Here is a 24,877-nt window from a genome sequence, read left to right on the forward strand (position 1 = left end):
GGACTGTGTGTCGGGGGAACCCAACCCTGGGGAGGTGTAGACCATGGGCCTGAGGAAGTGGGTCTGGGGTCTGCAGATGGTGGGCCAGAGGAAGTGGGTCTGGGGGCTGCAGATGGAGGGCCTGAGGAAGTGGGCCTGGGGCTACACACTGTGGGCCACAGTAAGTGTGGGTCTGGGGGCTGGAGACGTTGGGCCAGAGGAAGTGGGTCTGGGGGCTGCAGATGGAGGGCCAGAGGAAGTGGGTCTGAGGGTTGGAGATGGAGGGCCAGAGGAAGTGGGTCTGGGGGCTGCAGATGGAGGGCTAGAGGAAGTGGGTCTGAGGGCTGCATACAGAGGGCCAGAGGAAGTGGGTCTGGGGTCTGCAGACGAAGGGCCAGAGGAAGTGGGTCTGAGGGCTGCAGACAGAGGGCCAGAGGAAGTGGGTCTGGGGGCTGCATACAGAGGGCCAGAGGAAGTGGGTCTGGGGTCTGCAGACGAAGGGCCAGAGGAAGTGGGTCTGAGGGCTGCAGACAGAGGGCCAGAGGAAGTGGGTCTGGGGGCTGCAGAACATGGGCCTGAGGAAGTGTGGGTCCCCTGGAGCTCCAGGTGTTCCTGGGGCTCGTTTAGCTATGAAGCTGTCCTGCCCATGGCCCGTGTCCCCTGAGGTCCTAGGGCTTCTTGGTACCTTTGTCATAGGTGTCCAGCATCACTCATGGCCTGAGGGTTGCAGGGGCCCAGCTGGGGCACCTGCTTGCTCAGCACCTGGCTGCCTGCTCTGGAGCCCCTGGAGTGTGGGCTGTCACACCCTGGGCACAGGACAGACCGTGGGGGTGTGGGGGTGGGAAGTCCTGGTGTACAGGATGGACCAAAGATGGGCTCGCTGTCCTCCAGACAAAGTCCTGGAAACGCTGACATCCTCCTGGCGGCTGTGTGGAGCCCGCGCCTGGCTCTGACCCCGGGTTGTGCCACACACGCACCTGTCCTGACTCAGGAGCCAGGGTGGGGGTGACTGTGCTTTTTCCAGGCTCATGTGTGTGCGTGGACCCACACACCTGGGTGGTATCTGTGTGTCTGCAACCCTCAGGCCTCTAGTGATGCTGGACACCTATGACAAAGGTCCCAAAAAGACCTAGGACCATAGGGGCTTGCACACTTATGTGGCTGATGACCCCTGTAGGCTCACACACCTGTGTGGCTGATGACCCCTATGGGCTCACACACCTGGGAATTACCTGTGTGTCTGTGGGGCTTGCACACCTATGTGGCTGATGACCCCTGTAGGCTCACACACCTGTGTGGCTGATGACCCCTGTAGGCTCACACACCTGTGTGGCTGATGACCCCTATGGGCTCACACACCTGGGAATTACCTGTGTGTCTGTGGGGCTTGCACACCTATGTGGCTGATGACCCCTGTGGGCCTTCTGAGGAGCAGAAGCAGCACTCTGGGAGCATCCCCCACTCACCCTCACCCTCCCCAAGGGCAAGTGCCACTGTCCCCCTTGCAGATTAGGGCTGGCCCCAAGTCTGTGTTTGGCCTCAGGCACTCTGCTGTGGAGCCTGCCCCAGGCCCAGAGTCCTACCCAAGGGCTCAGGGGCACCCGTGGCTCTCACACTGGCACTGATGTGAGGAGAGGCCAGCGCTCTCCATTTCTGCAGTCCTGGTGGCCCTGCAGGCAGGCTCAGCAGCCTCCAGTCCCATCTGGAGGCCCTGTGGTGGCCGTCGTGGGGAGAGGGGCGCAGAGAGGTGGTCCACGCAGGCCCAGCAGGACTGGTTCTCTGCTGAGACGTGCTCTGTGCCCTGACAGTGCCTCCCAGCAGAAGCCCCATGGGTGGGGTGGCACTGTCTCCTGGAGAAGCAGCAGCTGGGCCACCCTGCTGTCCTGTATCCTCTGTCCTCCCAGGAGACCCTGGTGGCTGTGTGGCTCTGTGCAGAGTAGGCAGCTACATGGTGGCTTCTGGTACCTGCCTTGGCCTCCTGGATTGGGAGACGGGGCAGGTGGAGTGGGCGGCCTGGCTGGACCATGACAAGCCCCACAACAGGTTCAACAATGGGAAGGTGGACCCCACTGGGAGGTTTGAGGCAGGTGAGCTGCTGAAAGGACTGGCTGTGGCCTGGTTAGCCGAAGGTGGCCCAGGCCACCTGGAGAGCCTCTCGTCATGGCGGGTGCTGGCTTTTTGTGGACCTCAGGAGCTCTCCCCAGGCTGCTGGCAAGCGGCACCCCAGGCCATGCAGGTGCTGGGCAGCCCACAGATTCCCTCCCGCTCCAAAGCCCATGGCTTTCATGTACTTCTTCCTGGGTCCCTGCCCAGAGAGGACCCTGGGAGGGTCGAAGCCGCCAGGGTGGGGCAGCGGCCAGGGCTGCTGGCCAGAGGCCATTCACGTGTAGCTGAGGGCCCTGCACCTCTGCCTGAACAGGCCTCTTCCCAGTGGAACATCTCTGGGGTCCCCCCTTGGTCCAGCACAGAGGCTCATTCACAGATGCTGCCTGAGGGCCATCCTGCCTGCTGTCCCCTAACTGAGGGTGACCACAGCTCTCTGCACAGCGGGTCTGTGTGGGTGGACAAGGCAGGTTGGGGTGCTGCCCACTGACCTTCCACTCTCTTCAGGCACCATGCCAGAAGCGTCTGCTCCAGGAGTGTGGGAGCCGGGGCAGGGCTCCCTGTATGCACTCTACGCTGACCGCTCTGTGATCAGACAGCTGGACCAGCTGGGCATCCCAACGGGCTGGACTGATCCCTAGACCACCGCACTCTCTACCACGTGGACAGCCTGGTCTACTCTGTGCGGGGCTATGACTACAACGTGTAGACAGGAGGCCTGGGTAGGGGCCTCCCTGGCCAGTCCCCACGCGCCCCCCAGGCGAAGGCCTCCGTGGCCAGCTCCCCACACCCTCCCTAAGGTATGGGCCTCCGTGGCCAGCCCCCCATACCCTCCCTGGGGTAGGAGCCTCTATGGCCAGCCACCCACACTCTCCCCAGGTGGGGTCCTCCGTGGCCAGACCCCCACGTCCTCCCTGGAGTAGGGGCCTTTGTGGCCAGCACCACAAGCCCTCCCTGGGTGGGGCCTCCCGTGGCCAGCCCCCCGCCCCTGGGGGGAGCCTTTGTGGCCAGTCCCCCGACATCTACATCCTCCCGAGTCCCCTCCTGGGGTCCAGATGCACCACCAGGTCTGTAACTCCCTCCCATGGTTGAGGCCATGCAACATGACCTCCTGGTATGGGCTGTGAGGGGCCACGTGCCTCTGTCCTGCCGCAGCAAACCCACGGCTGGTGTGCCAGCTGGAGCCAGAGCAAGGAATGCCAGATGGGCTGTGCATGGACACCACGGGGACACTTTGGGTGTCCTGCATTGACAGAGGCAGGGTGATCCACATGGACCCCGAGACAGGTGTGTGCACAGGGCAGTCGGTCAGGGAGGGGCCATGGGGTGCTCTGTGCTATGGTGTTCAGGGTCCAGGAGTGGGAGGGCAGCACCACATGCTTGTCCAGCTACAGGGCGACCTGTGCAGATGACTGGAGTGCCAGGATGGCCCCTCAGCACTTGGCCAGTGCAGGGAACACAGGGGCTGATGTAGAAAATGACCACAAACCAGCGTTGAAAACCACAGGAAACTGTCCTCTCCCACCCGGGAGGGTGGAGGCTGGACCAGGGTCCCAGGCTGAGCTCCCCGCACAGGCTCCAGGGAGGCTCCTCCTGCATCCCCCAGCTTCTGAGCTCCAGGTGGCCCTGGCTGGTGGCCCCTTAGTCCAGTCTCTGCCTCCGTCTCCATGGGGCTCCTCCTCCTTCACAGGCTGAGGAACCCCACCTTCCAATGCAGCTCAAGCCAGGCCTCCGTCCTTGGGGTCAGGCCAGGCTCAGCTCTGGCAGGGCACTCCCCGCCTGACCGCTGTTCACAGCTGACAATAAATGTGGCCACCTCAGCTTCATCTCTGCAGCTGCTGCCCTGGGATGTGCCCCGCCCCGGACTGCCCCATGCTCTGTCCAGTGTCACCCATCTTCAGGGTCTGTGTCCCCTCTTCTGTCTCTTGGGAGTACACAGCCATTGCATGAGGGCCACTTGACCCAGGAGGAGCCCATCTAAGGACCCTTCACTAATGACCTCTGCAGAGACCCGGTTCCAACACCAGGTTCCACTCACAGGTTCTGGGGTGCAAATGTAGACAGGACTCACCTCTTACAATGGTGTCCAGCTCCCTCCAGGAGCCTGGCCTCCCCAGCTCCTGGGCTCCAGGTGGCCCTGCTGACCCCTGCAATCCATGAGGCTCGGCAGAGTTGGGGATCAAGTGCAGCAGGTGCCAGGGAGAACCAGTAGGCCCAGGGCCCCACTGGGGAGTGGGCACTGTCAGGCCACCTGGGGTCCTACAGCAGGCGGGTGGCTGGGCTTCAGGGACGTACCTGAACTTTACTCACAGGGACGCGGCTGTGCACCCTGGAGATGCCAGTGTTCAGGATGACATCCTGCTGCTTCCAGGGTGCGGGGGCTGACTACTCCAACTTGTGCCTGACCTCTGCAGCGGACAGCCTGAGTCCAGAGCAGCTGTTGCGGGAGCTGCAGGCAGGACCCGTCTTCAAGGTCAGTGGGGTCTCCCTGCCAGGGTCAGCTTGGCTCCCAGCCACGTCTGCTCAGCCAGGTGTAACGCATCTTGACCTCGGGGACTGGAGCAGGCTTGGCAGCATCCATGGGGACATCTGTCCACCTGGAAAACAGCCCTCCCGAGGCCCCACGTGCCCTGCTGTGCACAGAGACATTTACAGGAAGTTTAGGAAGCTGGCGTGGCTGGGACTGCCAGGAGACTCAGCTGCGCCCAGGGACTCACCTCCACCCTCTCCTCCTGCAGGTCCTGTCCTGGGGGTGAGAGGCCTTGCATCCTGCCACTTCACTGGCTAAGGAACCCCACCTTCCAATGCAGCTTACACCAGGCCTCCATCCCTGGGGTCGGGCCAGGCTCAGCTCTGGCGGGGCGCTCCCCGCCTGACCGCTGTTCACAGCTGACAATAAATGTGGCCACCTCAATGTCGTCTCTGCAGCTGCTGCCCTGGGATGTGGTCCCTCCCAGGACTGCCCCATGCTCTGTCCAGTGTCACCCAGCTTCAGCTTGTAATGGCCCCGTGTGTTCTCCAAGGTCCCCACGGGTCACCTGCACTCTGCAGAACATGTGGCCACACTGGTATCTCTGAGGTTGGCCTCTCTGCCTCCACTTGGTGCTGGGTCACTGAGAGCAGGAACCTGAGCATGGGCTGTAGCTGTACTGGACGTGCACAAGTCCATCTGCTAGGGATCGAGCCAGACATCAGGTGCCTTCACAGCACTGGGCGTCCAGTGCCTTTACTTCCAAAACAGCCTATTTACCCCTGAAAGGCACTCTCACTCCAGCAGTGACCCAGTCCCCTGCCCAGCCCTGGCACCTGCCCACTGCCTGTGTCTGGATGGCCTGCTGTGGATAGGACCTGCCCAGAGAGTCCACACTGAGTGACCCTCTGTATCGGCTTCTCTCACCGAGCCCCATGTCTCAAAGTCTGTCCCATTTGCAGCACGTGTCAGAGCTGCAGTCCTTTTCAGGGCTAAGTAATATTCCACCATGTTGATGGACTCGTCCTGTCCCCCCATTCCTCCTCAGTGGACACTTGGGTCACTTCTCTTTTCTGAACCTTGTGCATGGTGCTGCTGTGAATATTCACACACAAGTTTTCATTCCAGCATTTGTTTCTGGGTCTTCAGGGACATACCTAGGCTGGAGGTGCTGGTGGAATGGGAATTCCCTGTATAACCAGGTGAGGCCCCTGCACACTGTCCCTCCACGGGGGGCTCCACACTGCCCTCCCACATACACATGCTAAGAGTGATGAAGAACTTTGAGTCCCCGACTCCAGAGGGCTCAGCACAGAGCTCCTGGAGGTCCCCACACAGGTGGCCTGCAGGTGCAGACGACACCGGGAGTCTCTGTCCTGGGGTCCCCGTGGTCATGGTGGCAGAGTGCAGCTTGTCCTGTGGCAGGGGCGGGCAGTGCTGTGACCAGGAAGGGCTGCCTGGGACTTGAGCCTCCATCTGGGAGTGAGGCCTGTGTGGAGTTGGTCCTGGCCGAGTGGTCAGTCCTGGAGAGGGGCAGCTGGCCTGGGAAGAGGGAGAGACCTTGTCTCAGGTGCAGCCCCTGATACAGGGTGCTCAGGGGCCAGGTGGGGACCTTAGGGAGGCCAAGCAGGGGCCCAGGAAGTGGGCATCCTCCTGATGACCACCACTGTCTGCTCAGGGGCTGGGAGTCCAGGAGGCAACTGGGTTTTGCCTTGTCTAGGTTGGAAAGCACTGGTGTCCACTGTCTTTGTGGTGCTGGTTTATGACACACAGAGTTCTGGAGAGGAAATTTGTAAGACAGTAGACGCCCGCACTGCCCCAGGCCAGGGGGCGGGGTGCCAGGTCCTCACTGGAGTCTCCCTCCTGCCCGCCCTGGTTGCGCAGTCTCTGTGCCTGCCTGAACAGACGGTCAGCCAGGAGAGTGGTCTCCTGGGCCAATACTCACCTCTGTGGGAGTGTCCACAGCTTGCCAGCTGCCTGTCCCAGGTCTGCAGGGACCCCTTCTATATATGGATATCACATTAGAACCAAAAACCACAGAGCAGCTATTATATCAGTTTTCAATGCTATATTATGTTTAACATTTGATACAAAAGGCCACAGAGCAGCCATATCAGTTTTTGATACTATAGGATGGACATAATAGTAGTATTAATCACAACAGGGCAGCTATTATGTTACTTTTAGATGCAACAATATAGATATCAGATTAGCTGTGAAGGCCACAGGGCAAATACTATATCAGTTTTATTTTTTATTTTTTTATTTTTTTTTATATCAAAAATTGAACTCAGGATAACTCGACTACTGAGCTACATCCCCTGCCCTATTTTATATTTTAGTTAGAGATAGGGTCTCACTGAGTTACTTAGCACCTCACTTTTGCTGAGGCTGGCTTTGAACTCACAATCCTCCTGTCTCAGCCTCATGAGCCATTGGGATTATAGGCATGTGTCACTGCACCTGGCCCTAGATCAGTTTTAGATCCTATATTATGGACATCATACTCATATCAGAGGCCACAGAGAAGCTGTCATATCAATTTTAAATGCTATATTAGTCTTAAAGGACACAGGGCAGCCACTTTATCAGTTTTTGATGCTCTAGTATGGATATCATATCAGTATTGAAGACCATGGGGCAGGAATTATATCACTTTTAGATGTAACAGTATGAATATTGCATTAGTATTATATTATTATAATAACTTGAAATGCCATTATTTTATTTTATTAATTAATGGATATCATTTTATTATAAAGGCTACAATGCAGGTATTTTAACAGTTTTGGAAGCTAGAGCATGAATAGTATATTAACATTAAAGGCCAAAGGGAAGCTAGTATGTTAATTTAACATGTACTGTTCTATGGATATCATAATAATATGAAAACCACAGGGCAGTTATTATATTAGCTTAGGATGCAATAAGATGGATATTACATCAATATTAAAAACCACAGGTCATGCATTATGTTTCTTTCATATGTTATAGTATAGATATTATATTAGTATTAAAGGTCACAGGGAAGCTAAGTAGTAGTTTTAGAGTTTATACTATGGATATGATGTTGGTATTAAAGACAATATGCAACTGTTATATTATTTACAATGATAAAGTATGGATACTACATCAGAACTATAGGCCACAGGACTGCTATTTTATTAGTTTTAAATGCTATAGTGTGGATATCATAAAAGAATTGAAGGTCACAGAGCAGGTATTTTATTCATTTTAGATGTTGTAGTATGGATTTTATATAGTATTAAAAGGCCACAGGGAAACTATCACTTCAATTTTAGGAGATACAGTGTTGATATTATTAAAGGCCATAGGGCAGCTAGTATATTAGATGCTATATGTGGATGTTGTATTAATATGAAAGGCCACAGGAGAGCTATAATATTACATTAAGAGGCCAAAGTGTAGTTATAATACTAATAATAGTGTCACAGGCAGCTCCTATAGTACTTAGTATAGGTGCTGTAGTATGCACACCATATTAGTACTAAAGCCCAGTCAGGCAGTGGCACATGCCTGTAATTCCAGTGAGTTAGGAAGCTGAGGCAGGGGGATTACAAGTTCAAGGCCAGCCTCAGCCACATAGTGAGTCCCCAAATAATTTATCAAGACCCTGTGTCAAAATAAATTTTAAAAAAATTAAAAAGGGCTGGGGATGGGGTTAAATGCCCCTAGTTTCAATTCCTATTACCAAAAAAACATATTAAAGCCAAAACTTTAGTTATTTTATTAGTTCTATATGCTATACTATGTAAATCCTATTAGTATTAAGCTATTATACTCATTTTAGATACTGTAGTTTGGATATCATATTACTTTATTAAATCCCAGAACTACAGGCGTTTTTTTTTTAATTATTTTAACTTTAGATGCTATAGTATGGATATCATAATAGTATCAATGTCCACAGGGCAGCTATTATATTACTTTAGATGACATAGTATAGAGATTTTATTAAATTTAAGACTAAAGGCCATAGGGATGATATTATATCCATTTTAAATGCTATATTATAGATATCATATTATATGGATATTATGTTAAAGGCCAGAGAGTAGCTATTATAACAATTTAAGATGCTATACTAAGGATGTCATATTGGTATTAAAGGATACAGGGAAGCTATAATATCAGTTTTAGATGCAATCATATGGCTACTACATTAAGCCACAGAGTAGATATTATATTAGCTTGAGATGCTATAGCATGGTTATTAATTTAGTATAAAAGACTACAGGGCAGCTATTATATTAATTTTGGATGCTATAGTTTGGATATGTTATTAACATTAGAGGTTACTGGGAAGTTATTATATTAGTAATAGAATTAAACCCTCAGTACAGTTATTATATTAGTTGTACTTACTATAGTACAGATATTACTTCAATATTGTAGCCACAGAGCAGCTATTATATTAATGTAGATGCTGTAGTATGGATATTATACTAATATGAAGGCTATATGAGAGCTATACTAACCTATTCTGCAGCCACAGTATGCATATATTAATACTAAATACCACAAGGAAGTTTTTACAGTCGTGTAAGATGCTACAGTAAATATACTACATTACTATTAAAGGCAAAAGTTTAGTTGTTACATTAGTATTAGATACTATATTAGTTTTAGATAGTATTCTGAATATCATAATAGTATTGGCAGCTACTATATCAGATTTAGATGCTACCTTATGGAGAATTTATTAATATTAATAGCCATAGGACAGCTATCTTATCAGTTTTAGATGCCAAACAGGTAATCACACTAGTACCAATTGCTTCAGATCATCTATTATATTAGTATTAAGACCACAGGGGAGATATTATATCCATTTTAGATAATAGAGTATGCATATCTTATTTGTATTCAAGGCTACAGGGCAGCTATTATATCAATATTAGAGGCTACACTAAGCATTTTTAGATGTTATACTAATATGATATCATATCAGTATTACAGGCATCATGGCAACTATTTGTTTTAGGTGCTGCAGTATGTATATTATTTAGTATTAAAATCACAGTACAGCCATTATATTAATTCAGATGCTACAGTATGATACTATATTAATATTAAAGGTCACAGGGCAGATATTTTATCAGTTTAAGATGACATAATATGAATATCATATTAGTATTATATATTATATTATTAAAGGCCACAGGGCAGCTCTTATATTAGGATGGATATTTTATTAGTTTTAAAGATCTCAGGGAAGCCATTATATCAGTTTTAGATGTTCTAGCATGGATATCATATTAGTATTAAATGCCCAGGTCAACAATTATGTCACTTTTATATGTTTAAGTATGCATAACATATTAGCATTAAAGTCAACATGGCAATTGATATATTAATTTCAATAGTATAGCATGAATATCATTAGTTTACTGGCTACAGAGCAGATATTTTACTAGCTTAATGTACTATAATATAAATATCATACTAATATTAAAGGCCACAGAGCACCAGTTTATCAGTTTAAGATTCAATATCATGTATATTAAATATTAAAATTCACCATAGAGTTATCATATTGGTTTCACAGGCTGTAGAAAAGGTGTCACATTCATATTAAAGGTCACAGTACATCTATTACATTGGTTTTAGAGGTCATAATATGGATGTCATATTAGTATTAAAAGCTAAGGAGATCTATTGTATTAGTTTTAGATGCCATAATATGGATATCACATTAGATTTAAAGGCCACAGCCCAGCTACTATATTCATTTTAGATACTATAGTTTAGATATCATATTAGTATTAAAAGCCTCTAATGCTTCTAATATCTGTTTTTGATGCTATAATATGAAAATCATATTAATAGTAAATGCCATAGAGCAGCTATTTTATCAGTTTTCCATGCCATAAATATGGAGATCATATCAGTAACAAAGGCCACAGGATAAATCTATCATATTAGATTTAGAGGTCATAATATGGATGACATATTAATAGTGAAATCTATAGGGAAGCTATTATATTAGATTTCATGCTATCACATATTAATATATATTAATATATTAATATTAATATTAATATAAAAAGACAGAAGGAAGCCATAGGATGGATATAATATCTGTATTGGAAGGCCACAGGACAACTTTTATATTAATTTCAGGGACCATAATTTTTATATCATATTAATATTAAAGGCCATGGGGCAGGGGCTGGGATTGTGACTCAGTGGTAGAGCACTTGCCTGGCATGCATAAGGCAATGGATTTGATCCTCAGTACCACATTAAAATAAATAATTAAATACAGGTATTGTGTCCATCTTTAACATTAAAAAATATTTTAAAAAGGCCACAGGGTAGGCTGGGGTTGTGGCTTGGTGTAGAGTGCTTGCCTAGCATGTGTGAGGCATTTGGTTTGATCCTCAGCACCACATAAAAATAAACAATATGGGCTGGGGTTATGGCTCAGCAATAGAGCACTTAGCACATGTGAGGCCTTGGGTTTGATCCTCAGCACCACATAAAAATAAATAAATAAATATGTAAATAAATAAAATAAAGGTATTATGTCCACCTACAACTAAAAAAAAAATTTAAAAGGACACAAGGCACACATTATATTAGTTTTAGATGCTAAATTATGGATATTTTGTTATTACTAAAGATCACAGTTCACCTATTTTATTAGTTTTAATTGTTGTACTATGGATATCATTAGTATTAAAGACCACAGGACAACTATTATAATATTTTAAGTACCAGAGAGCAGGTTAGTATTGAAGGCCACAGGAAGCTATTATATTAGTTTTAGAGTCCACAGTATGGATATTACATTATTATGTTAGGCCATAGTGTCACTATAATATCAGTTTCTGATGCTATATTATGGATTTTTGCTACAATTAAAGGCCACAGTACAGTTATTATATTAATTTTAGAGGTTATAGTACAGAGACCACATTTGAATTACAAAGCACAGGTCAGCTATTATATCAGCACTAGGTGCTATAGTATGAACATCATTAAGTATTAGAGGCAAAGGTACATGAATTAGTTTAAAATGCTATATATTGATATTATATTAATATTAAAGAACACAGGAGATCTATTAGATGAGGCAGTATGTATGTTACATTAGTATGAAAGGCTATAAGACAGCTACTGTATTAGATTGGGGTGTTTTGATATGGATATCATATTACTGTAAAAGACCAAAAAGCAGTTATTATATTAGTATTAAATGCTATAGTGTGCACACTGTATTAGTATTAGAGTCCAAAGGTCAGCTATTACATGTTTTAGATATACATTGAAATCTCCTGTAGATAGAGACTCATGCTTATAGTCCTAAAATCAATTATGGTGAAGATTTCTGCAGAAACTTAGTTAAGATTTTCTGTGGAGGAGGGGGTGCCCTACAGAAGATTCTTTTAGTAGTGCAGTCACACCAAGGTAACTTCTGACCAGCAATTGACCCCAGTGCCCACATTAACATGACATTGACTTGTAGATGAAGCCCCCTAAATAGGATGGCCACCATGACAGTTCTGGAGAGGACCAGCTAAGGTCAAAAACTCCACTGCCCAAAGTGAAGGAGGAGTTGAACACCTGATTGGCAGAGTACAGAGGTGGTCCCCAGTTCTCCTGGTAAACATTAAACACTAATGAAGTTTAGGGACAGCCAAGAGATGAGAGAGAGAGAGAGAGAGAGAGAGAGAGAGAGAGAGAGAGAGAGAGAACACTTAGGTGAACACTAAGTTGGCAAAAGATGACAACAATATAGTAAGTAAGTGACATTTCTGAAAACTTGAACAAAAGCCATATAGACTTACAAAGGTAGTCTTTACATTATCTGAGGAACGTACTAAGAATCAACCCTGAAGAAGTAAGCAGTTGGCCTTTTGAATACAATAGAACACAAATGAAGAATATCAAAGTTTGATGAAGAATCTGGGTTTTAGAATTTAAAGAATTAAATATAAAGGAAATTCCTAAAAAAGCCAATTACATGGACAAGTCATTAGAAGACATGGAGAATCTTAAACAACTTCTAGAATAGGTCAGAGTCTCAGGAACACAGTTGAGTTGAGGCTGGCTGAGCATCCTTGGGAGGGACAGTTTTGTCATGAGAGGGGGTGGTGAAGGGCTACACAGTAAACTGTAAGAGATTATTGTCAAGGGTTACATAAGGGGCTGAGAAAGGAGGTGGTAGAGGGATATACAGGAGATGAGGGCAGTTAGTGAAGGAAAACACAGGAGTTGAGAGGTGTTGGTGGAGGGCTACAGAGGATGGGATGAGAAGAGATGGTGGAGTGCTACAAAGAAGCTGTGAGAGAACATGGTCAAGGGCTACACATGAGCCCTTGAGAGGAGGTGACAAGAGAGTACATAGGAGCGGATAAAAGGAAGTGGTAGAGGGCTAAATGGTGAGATGAGAGGAGAAGAAGGAGGGCTACACAGAAAGCTGTGAGAGGAGGTGATGGAGGGTTACACAGGTAGAGATGAAAGGTGCTGGTGGAGTGTTACACAGGAGGAGATAAGAGGAGAAGGTTGAGAGCTACACAGGGTCAGTAAAAGCAGACAGTGGAGGGCACACTAGAAGCCATCTGGGATGTGATACAGGGATACACAGGAATTGATAAGTGGTGTAGGGTCACAGAGTGGGTCATAAGAAGTGGTGGTCAATGTTAACACAGTATGAAGCATAGTATCCCAGGGATGCTGAATTCTAAGGAATTCTTGGTTTGACCCTTATTCTGACCCCTCCTACCTATTCATAACTCTAAAACACTAACACTACTTCCTATCTTCTAGCTTTAACCTCACCCTAGAAACCCTAAATATAAGCCCACAAACCATGTGCTTCTGTTTAACATCTATTCTGTAAACAACCCCTACCTACTCTGTACTCAACATCTGACCACACTCCAGACAACAAATTTGCTCAGGCTCAACTCCATCCATAATACCCACCCTAACCATAATGTTCACCACATGATTTTGTTTTTCTGATTTTGATCTTGAGAAGGGGCTAGGCTTCAGCCTGGCTGACCTTGAGAAGAAGATGGTTTCAGTGTGGATGACATTTGAAGGTAGGCCTCATTCCTCCATCCAGGGCTGGTTGGCCACATCTGCTCTATTCTTGTAATGCATTCTTCTGGAGCAGGTTGGAGAGATCCTGGTTTGCCTGAATGTGATTCTGACCTGAAACAATCAAGCTACTTTTCCCACAGTCATTGTGAATATTGCACCTGAGTGTCACACCAGTCTTGTACTGGGACATCTTTATATCCTGTTAATGATATTAAAACAGGCTCTGAGCATTCAGATGGCTTCTATGGGGCACATGCTGGTAAGTGGGAACAATCCCAAACCCCACTCCCAGCTCCTCTACCACCTTTACCATATCTAAGACAAAGAAGAAGGGATTTCAGTCCTTGACAGGGTGTTCTCGACAGGAACAGTGTTCTCTGAGGCAGATGTTGCTTCTGGGGATGGGATACTGACCCAGGAGCAGCTGAAGTGTAATGAAGCAGGGTGAGGGGCATTTACAAGGTACAGTATAAATGTCATATTAGTATTCAAGGCCTACACGGCAGCTATTATATTAATTTTACAAGATGTAGTAGGATATTATATTAGAATAAAAGGGCACAAGGCAGTTGTTATTTCTGTTTCAAAGCCACATTATTAATATTATATTAATATTAAATACACAGAACACCTCTTTTATTAGCTTTAGTTGCTATAGTATGGATATTACAATAGTATTAAAGACCACCATGCAAGTATTATACTGGTTTTGGATGCTATAGTATTAACAGCGTCTTAGTATTTAATGTCACAGGGCTGCTATCATATTAGTGTTAGATACTATGGCATGATATTAATGTTAAAGGCCACAGGGAAGCTATCATTTAAGTTTTAAATACTATAGTATGGATATCACATTAGTATTCATTGCCACAGGGCAGCTATTATATTAGTTTCAGATGGAGTGCTATGGATATAATATTAGTGTTAGAGGCCACAAGTCAGCTTTTATATTAGTTTTAGATGGCATGTTTAAATATTGTAATAGTATTGGAGGACAAGGGCATATATTACATTAGTTTTAAGATGTAATAATATGGCATCACTTCTTCCCCAGCTCATGGCCTGGTTGGTGGGGTCCCACAAGGCTCAACATGCATATCAAGAAGTGTTATTTCTGTTCAGGGTCCACCTACCCTGTCCATGGCATGACGTTCACCTTCAATTATTGCAAGGTATTCAGATTCTGTAAATCCAATGTACTAAGAACTTTAAAATAAAGCATAATCCTCACAAGGCCAGGTGGACTAAAGCTTTCAGGAAAGCAGCTGGTCAAGAGCTTACAGTGGATAATTCATTTGAATTTGAAAAATGTAGAAATGAATCTGTCAAATGCCAGCAAGAACTACAGAATAAAACTATTAATGCAATGAAGAGAGTTGAAGAGATCAAACAGAAATGCCAAGCTAAATTTATAATGAACATATTAAGAAAAAAATAGAGCTACAGAAAGTTCAGGACATTATAGAAGTCAAGCAAAACTTCCATCTTATCTGAGCCCCTCTTTCAGGCAAAGGAAAGAAGTTGGAAAAAAAAAATGGTACAGCAGTTACAATAGGATGTGGACATGTGGACATGTTTCTTATAAATCTTGCTCTCTGTAACCATTTCTATATGTACATATGAAAATCTCCGTTGGAGACTTAGAATTTAATTTTAAAGTATTGATTTTTATATAAAGTCATTGAAGTGAAAGATGATTACAAATAATTTTCTTCTACATTGCTATCTGCAAAGCATCAGATTATGGTTGTTAAATTGCACCTCACTGTAACATCTTCACTGATAGATGTGCTTATATAAATCATGAAAATTGTGTTTATAAATGCACAAGTGGATTGTGGGCAGAATAATGGCACTAGGCATCATTTATGTAATAACTAATTACAAAAATTTATGGCCAGTGATATATAAAATAATTGGTTTTGCAATTAAAAAAAGATGCAGGGGCTGGGGTTGTAACTCAGTTGTAGAGTGCTTGCGTAGCATGTGTGAGGCATTAGGTTTGATTCTCAGCACTGCATATAAATAGATAAAGTAAAAGTCCACTGACAACCAAAAAAATTTTTTTAAAGATACATAATATAAATATTACATTAGGTTAAAGGCAACAGGGAATATTCTTATTATTTTTATTTGCTAATGTATGGACATTACATTAATATTAAAGTTGATTAAAGACCCTAGAAAGCTTCTTCTTTATTAGTTAAGGTACTATATTATGAATATTACATTAGCATTCAAGGCCACATTGCAGTTTTTATATTAGCTTGAGATGCTGTAGTATGAATATCATTTTACTATAAAAAGCTATAGGGAGTTATCATATTAATTTTGGACAATATAACTTGGATATTATATTAATGTTAAATGCAACAGGGCAGCTTTATGTTATTTTAGGTGCCATAGCATGGATATTACAGAAATATTAAAGGCCACAGAGAAGTTACTATGTTTATTTTAGATGCTCTTATATGGCTATTAAATTAATATCAAAGGTCACAAGGCAACTAAAGTTTCTAATTTTAGATGCTATGTTATGAATATTTTGTTACATTAGAGGCCATAGGATAGGTATTACATCAGTTTTAGATGTTATATTTTGGGAATTATATTAGTAATAAAAGTGACAGGGCAGTACAGTGCTATAATTTACAATTCTATAATTTGTGTACTGTACCATAATATTATATTGATAGCCAAGTGGCAGTTATTTATTAGTTTTACATGCCATAAGATAGATATCCTATTAATATAAAGCCACATGGCAGCTATTATATTAATATTAGGTGGTACAGTGTGAATATCACAATAGTACTAAAGGTCATAGAATGAATATATATATATATATTCATATATATATATATATATATATATATATATATTATATATAATATATTATATTATATATTAATTATAATTATATTATATTATATATAATTAATATATATTGATTATAATTATATAATATGTATAATTATATTCATATATATATATATAATTCATATATATATATATATATAATTAAATGCCATAGCATTTAATATTAAAATACACAGTTTTAGTTTATTAAAATATTAATTTTAGATGTTGTCTATGGACGTCACAATAACATTAATGTCCACTGGCTAGCTATTCTATTTCATTTGAATGCTATATTATAAATATCATATTAGTTTTAATTGTTCCAGGGAAAATATTATATTAGTTTCAGATGCTATAGTTTTGAGATCTCATTAGTATTAAAGGCACCTATTTATTTAAGATGTCCCATGCTATGGGGCTAGAATTGTGGCTCAGTGGTAGAACGCTTGCCTAGCATGTGCGAGGCTCTGGGTTCAATCCCCAGCACCACATAAAAATAAATAAATAAAATAAAGGTACTGTGTCCAACTACAACTAAAAAATAAATTAAAAAATATATCATGCTATGGATATTATAATAGTTTTAAAGGCCAAAGTTCAGCTATTGTATTAGTTTTAGATGCTATATGTGGATATCATGTTAGCCTGAAAAGTGAAATTAAAGCAATTACATTGGTTCTGGAGGCTACACTATGGATATTATATTAATGTTAGAGCCTCCAGGATAGATATTGTTAATATAATACACAGGGAGATGAGAAAGGAGGTGGTAGAGGAATATACAGGAAATTAGAACAATTGGTGAAGGAAAACATGGGAGTTGAGAGGCCTGTTTTATACGCCACAGTAGGGATATTGTTTTAATAATAACAGGCAGTTATATTAATTTTTGTTACTATAATATCTACATCATATTAATATTAAAGACCACAGGACAGTTATTACATTAGTATTAGACGCTATATTAAAGATGTTACATCAGTATAAAAGACACAGGACATTAATATATCAGTTTTCTTTTTGCTACTGTATGGATAGCATGTTAGTATTAAATGTCATAGGGCAGCTATTATATTTGTTTTAGATGCTATAGTATGGATATTATATTAAAATTAAAATCCTCAAAGCAATATCATATTAGTTGTAGATTGTACAGTATGGATATTATAGTAATGTTTAAGGCTACAGGGCACAAACTGTATTAGTTTTAGAATCTATAATATAGGGAATATATTAATTATACTCACCAGAGTGCAGCTATTATATTTTTTTTAGTTTTAGAAGCTACAGTATTGATATGAATATTAAAGGCCACAAGGCAACTATTATATCAGTTTCAGAGGATCTAGCATGGATATCACATTAATATTTAAGGTCATAGGGCACCTATTGCATTAGTTTTAGATGCAGAAGTGTTACTAGTAAAGGCACAGGGCTGCTATTGTATTAATTTTAGATGATATAGATGACTATTATATTAGAAATGAAGTCCACAGTCAGCTGTCTCAGATGCAATAATATGGATATTATAGTAATGTTCAAGGACACAGGATAGCTATTACATGAGTATCAGAAATACACTATGGATATTATGTTACTGTTAAAGACCACAGGGAAGTTATTAGTTTTAAGATACAAAACTATAGATTTTGAGTATTAACACCACAGAACATCTATTATATTATTATTAGTACAGTATAGAATCATATTAGTATTAAAGGCCAGAAGTATTAGTTTTACACATTATAATATAGATATTATGTTTGGGTTAAAGGGAAACTTTATACTAGTGTTAGACACTATAGTATAGTTATTATTAAATTAACACTGAAGGTCATAGGGTAGTTACTGAATTAATGTAAAATGGCATGTATATTACATCAGTAATGAAGGCCAAACAAAGTTCAGCTATTATTTTAGTTTTAGAAGCTATAGAATGATATCATAGTAATATTAAATGCCATAGGACAGCTATTGTATTAGTATTAGATGTTATACTAATAATGTTATATTAATATTAAAAGCCACAGGGAATTAATATATCAGTTTTCAATGCTATCAATATGGATTTCATGTTAGTTAAACATCACAGATCAGCTATTATATTAGTGTTAGGTGCAATAATATGGTATTGTATTAAAATTTAAAGGCCATACAGCATCTATTACATTAGTTTTAGGAAAAAAATATATATATATATATTTGTACCAGGGATTGAATTGAATCCAGAGGTACCTAACCACTGAGAGATATCCCCAGATCTTTTTTATATTTTATTTAGAAATGAGGTCTTGCTGAGTTGCTAAGTGCCTCACTAAGTTGCTGTGGCTGGCTTGAACTCATGATTCTCCTGCCTCAGCCTCCTGAGTTGCTGGGATTACAGGCATACACCACTGCACTTGGCCAGAATCTATATTACTGATATTATATCAACTATAAATGCCACAGGGCAACCATTATATTAGTGTTGGATGCCATAATACAAATAACATGTCAATATAAAGGGCACAGGGCATACATTATATTAGTTTTAGATTAGTTTTATTATGAAAGGCCATAGGACAAATATTATATCAGTTCGAGATGTTGTATTTTGGCTATTTTATTAATATAAACGGCTATAGGGCAGCTATTCTTTTAGATGCTATAGAATGGATATTATATTAGTAATAAAGGATACAGGGAAGCTATTACACTAGTTTTAGAGTACACAGTAGGGATGTCATATTAATATTAAGACCACAGAGCAACATTATATTAGTTTTAAATATGTACTATGGATATCATCATATTAGTATTAAATACCTCAGTGCAGCTCTGATACCAATTTTCAATTCTATAGTCTAGAAATCATATTAATATTAAAGATCACATCTATTATCACATTTCCATGCTCTAACATAAATATCATATCAGTAATAAAGACCACAGGGACTACTCTTATATTTTAGAGGTCACAGTATGAATATTTTAAACTATTATATTAGGATTTGAGGCCAGAGTATGGATATTATATAAATATCAAAGGCCACAGGGGACATATGTTATTAATTTTAGGTGCTATAATATGTATATCAGATTAGAATTAAAAGTCAAAAGGCAGCTATCATATCAGTTTAAGATGTGTTGGTATGATTTTACATTAATAATAAAGGTCACAAGGCAATTATTAAATTACTTTTAGATGCTATAATATGAATATTATAATAATATTAAAGGCCACAGGGTAGCTATTATATTAATTTTAGATCACATAGCATAAATATCTTATTAGTATTAGAGACCACAAGCCAAATATTTTAGTTTTAGATGCTATAATTTGGATATCATATTAGAATTAAACAGCCTCAGGGCCATTGTTATTTCAGATTTGAAGGCCACAACATTGATATTATATTAATATTTAAGGCTGCAGAGCAATATTAAGTGTGTATGGTACAGTACAGATATCGTATTAGTGTTACAGGCCAGCGACACAGCTTCCCAGCTGCCAAGCCATGCAGCTGGCGCACTGGTCTCTGTTGAGAAGCAGCAGCCAAGCAGCAGAGCAAAGCAGAAGAACAACAACCTGGGCAGGCTGGAACACAGGTGCCAAGCATGGGCCACAGCCTCACAGAGTCTGCCAAGCTGGCATTGGGGGTCTGAGGTGGGGTGGATCACTGCCACAAGCAGGCCATGGTGCACTGACCTGCCATCCCAAGATGACACTGACCTGTCATTCCAGAGGAGCAGGGAGATAAAGGAAGTAGGACAAACCTGAATGAAATTCAGCGCTAACAAATAGTGTTAGTGCATTTCCAAACCCTAATTAGCATAATGTTTGGACCAACAGCATTGGTACTTTTTTTAAATGCTGATTAGCATAATTTTGGACCAATAGTATGGACCCAAGTGCTGTATAAACGGCACAATCAGATGGCAACACTTTTCAGGGCTCCTCTTGTACTGCTCATACTGTGGGGAGTCCTGTTTCTATGTTCATGTAAATAAATCCTGTTCTCACACTCACACATCCTGATCTGTGGATTTTATTCTTCAAATTCACAAGACAAGAACTCAGAAAGAAGAAACTAACAGTGAGCTGCTGGGGTCTGCTGTGTCACTGGAGGGTATGGCCCACCATTAGAGCTGCAACACTTCTCAGCTGCAGAGGGCTGGAGCTTGTGCAGACCCCTCTGCCAGTAGAAGGAAGAAACTCTATTTTAACAGGGCAGTAATTATATCAGTTTTAAGTGACATCATGTGGATACTATATTAAATGCTGCAGTGCAGCTATTATATTCATTTTAGATATTAACAATAAATGCCACATAACCACTATTATATGAGTTTAAAAGATTATAGTATTAATATTACATTGATGTTAAGTGCCACAGAGCAGCTATAACATTAGCTTTAGAACTATAGTATGGATATCATATTAGTGTGTAAGGTCTCAAAGGATCTATTATATTAGAATTGATGCTAAAAATGGATCTCATTTTAGTAATAAAGGCCATAGGACACATATTACATTACTTTAAAATGCTTTAATATGTATATTACATTAAATAATTCAGGACACATTTTATATTAGTTTTAGGTGTTATAGGATGCATATTACACTACATTAAAGGTCACAGGGCATGTATTATATGTTTTTTATTATTTTTTAGTTTTTAGTTTTATGTGGACACAATATCTTTATTTTATTTTTATGTGGTGCTGAGAATTGAACCCAGTGTCTCATGCATGTTAGGAGAGCACGCTACCACTTGGGCCACATCCCCAGCCCGTATTATATGTTTAAGGTGATATAACTAGTATTAAATGCCACAGTGCAATTTTCATATTAACTTGAGATGCTATAGTACGGATATCATTTTACTACAAAAGGCCACAGGACAGTTATTATATTAGTTTTGATTGATATAGCATGGATATTAATATTAACAGCTACAAGGCCACTATTATATTAATATTAGATACTATCATATGGATATCATGATAGTATTAAAGACTCATGCAGCATTATATTAGGTTTAGATGCCATAATACAAATATTACATAAATACAAATGGCTGTAGCACAACTATTATATTTAGATATGAGTATCAAAGGTCACAGAACAACTATCTTGTCAGTTTTATAGGCTATACTACATATATTAGTAGTAAAAGCCACAGGGCAGATGCTGTACTTTGTATATTTTATTAGAAAAGAAGGCACAGGAAAGCTATTGTGTTAGTTTTTGATGCTGAAGTACTGGTATTACATTAATATTAAAGACCAAGGGAAAGTTATTTTGTTATATTTAGATGGTATAGTAAGGATATCATGTTAGTATTAAATGCCACAGGGCAGCCATTATATTAATTTTAGATGATAAATAGGGATATTACATTAACATTTAAAGGCCATAGGGCAGCTATTATATTACTTTTAGATTCTATAACATGAAATATTATATTAATATTAAAGGCCATAGGACAGCTAATATGCTAGTCTCAGATGCTACAAATAAGGACAGTCCATCCAGTAAAGGTAAAAGTGCCCCTATTATTTACTTCTATATGCTCTTGTAGAATATCTCAGTAATATTAAAGTCCAGAGGAGAAGTATTATGTTAGCTTTAGAGATCATATTGTGGATATCATATCAGTATTAATTGACACAGGGCAAGTATTATATTAGTTTCAGATGCTATAGTATTGAAATCTCATTAGTATTAAAGGCTACAGCATGCTTATTTATTAATATTTATTTTAGTATTAGAGATTGGGCATGGGATGCTTAACCACTAAGCCACAATCCCAGCCCTTAAAAATTATTTTTTAATATGTATTTTTTAGTTGTGGGTGGATATAATACCTCTATTTTACTTTTAAGTGGTGCTGAGGATCAAACCCAGTTCCTCACATGTGCCAGGGGAGCATGTACCCCTGAGCCCCAGCCTCAGCCCTTTATTTTTATTTTGAGTCAGGGTCTTGCTAAGTTGCTTAAGGCTTTGCTAAGTTGTTGAGGCTGGCTTTGAATTTGTGATGCTTCTGCCTTAGCCTCCCAAGTCACTGAGATGACAGGTGTGTGTCTCTGCACCCAGCTGTTTATTTAATTTGAGATGTCATGCTATGAATATTATAATATTTTAAAGGCAACAGGAAAGCTATTGTATTAGTTTTAGATACTATATTATAGACATCGTATTAGCATGGAAGGCAACATTTAAGCTATTACTAGTTTCAGAGGCCACAGTACATTACATTAATGTTAAAGGCCACAGGATATATATTATTTTTCCAGGCTACACTATTGATATTATTAATAATAAAGGAAACAGGAAAGTTATTGTATTAATTTTAGTTGCTACAATATCTATATAATATTATCATTTAAGGACACAAGGTAGTAGTATATCTGCTTTAGATACTGTATTAATGATGTTATATTAACAGTAAAAGATGAAGGGCACTGATATATTGATTTTTCAATGCTATTGTACAGATATCATGTTAATATTAAAGGTCAGCTATTATATTACTTTTAGATGCTATAGTATGGATATTATATTAAAATTAAATATCAAAGAGTACCTATAATATTAGTTTTAAAATCTATAATGCTAATATTATATTAATCATAAATCTCAGACTAGCTATAATATTAGTATAGAATGCTATAGCATAAATATTTTATTAAAATTAAATGTCACAGGAAACCTATTATATTGGTTTTAAATCTATAATAATGATATTAATTATAAATGTCACAGTACAATTATTATATTAGCTTTGAATACTATAGTATGGCTATCATATTCATATCAAAGGTCAAAGTGCAGCTGAACACAAAATTAGTCAGGCAGTCAGTAAAGATAGGTAGATTGAGTCAGATCAGATCAAGGAGGTCAATTACAGTTAGTCCCAGATGTAGGAGAGGGATTGAAATGCTAATGCCTTCAGAGCCCTTCCTCCACCCTTATCAAGATAATCTGCCCCTGCTCCAACCTGTTGCTAAAGTAACCTGCCCAGAGGGAGTTGTGAAAGTTGCTAGTTAATTCAACCTGGGCCCCCTTCCTGCCCAAATGCTCCACTTTGGCCCCTCCACCCCATCTGCTTCTCACCTTTTGGCCATCCCACTGAGCATCTCCTGGGCCTAGTCAGGTATGCAAGAAGGAAAGAGATAAAGGGAAGACAGCAAAAGAACAAAAGAAGCCTAAGACATATAAAAAGGTTCTTGGTGAGAGGTGGGAGGGAAAGGGAGGGAGAAGGGGAATTGTATGAAGATGGAAGGAGACCCTCATCATTACAGGTGAGGAAAAAGAAAAAAAAGAAGTGTGTCACATTAGATTGGGTAGAGAGAAGTGATGGGAGGGGAGGGGGGAAGAAAGGGTAGCAGAATAAAATAGACATTATTATTGCTGTATGTATATATTTGACTGCATGACCAATGGGATTCTGCAACCTGTACACTCAGAAAAATGAGAAATTATACCCCATCTGATTCAAATGTATGATATGTCAAGATCATTATATTGTCATGTGTAAATAATTAAAACAAATTTTAAAAAAATAAAATGAAAAAAAAAAGGCTCTTGGGATTCCAGGATACCAGCTATGGCCTCTTTCTCCCTCCAAGGAGAAGTCTGTTACCCCTTTTTAAATAAATCCTGTTTTATATGCTTGCTTTGGTGTGCTTCTCTAATGTTATATGTCAACATGTTAAGAAGCAGAACTTGTTACTGGTATTACAGCCATTTGATCAAATTTAGATGTTCTAGTATAGATACCATATTAGTATTAAAGGCCAAAGGTAAAAATTATACCACTTTTAGTTGCTTGAGTATGAATACCACATTAGTATTAAAGTCAACAGGGTAGTTAATATATTAATTTTAGATAAGATTATAGGAATATCATATTATTTATTAGACATAAAGCAGATATTATATTAGTTTAAAGTGCAATAGTATGGATATAATGTCCATATTAAATGCCACAGGGCATCTATTTATCTGTTTTAGATGCTATAATATGGACAATAAATAAATATGAAAATTGACCAGGAAATTATCATATTGGTCATAGAAATATATACAGGTCATAGAAAGAATGGTATATTAATATTAAAAGTCACACTACATCTACTGCATTGGTTTTAGAGGCTATAATATACATATCATATAGTATTAAACACTACAGGGCAGCTATTATATTAGTTTTAGATGCTATAGTATGTATATCACATTAGTATTTCGGGCCACAGTACAGCTATTACATTAATTTTAGATACTACAGTTTAGATATCTTATCAGTGTTAAGGGCCACAGAGCAGTTATTATGCCAGTTTTAAAAGGATTTAGTATAGATATTACACTTACATTATAGATCATAATGCAGCTATTATATT

At 40.6% G+C, this 24,877-nt stretch overlaps 1 protein-coding gene across 1 annotated transcript in view; it reads left to right on the forward strand.

The window, feature by feature from the left end:
- Positions 1 to 24,877, forward strand: part of LOC143641504 (uncharacterized) — a 157,159-nt gene that overhangs the window by 27,088 nt on the left and 105,194 nt on the right. The window contains exon 3 of the mRNA XM_077109004.1: positions 18,401 to 18,411. Coding sequence (XP_076965119.1) covers positions 18,401 to 18,411 — 11 coding nt within the window. The remainder of the gene's footprint in view (positions 1 to 18,400; positions 18,412 to 24,877) is intronic.

This window comes from Callospermophilus lateralis, chromosome 3, assembly GCF_048772815.1.
Source record: "Callospermophilus lateralis isolate mCalLat2 chromosome 3, mCalLat2.hap1, whole genome shotgun sequence".
In the NCBI taxonomy this organism is placed as follows: Eukaryota; Metazoa; Chordata; class Mammalia; order Rodentia; family Sciuridae; genus Callospermophilus; species Callospermophilus lateralis.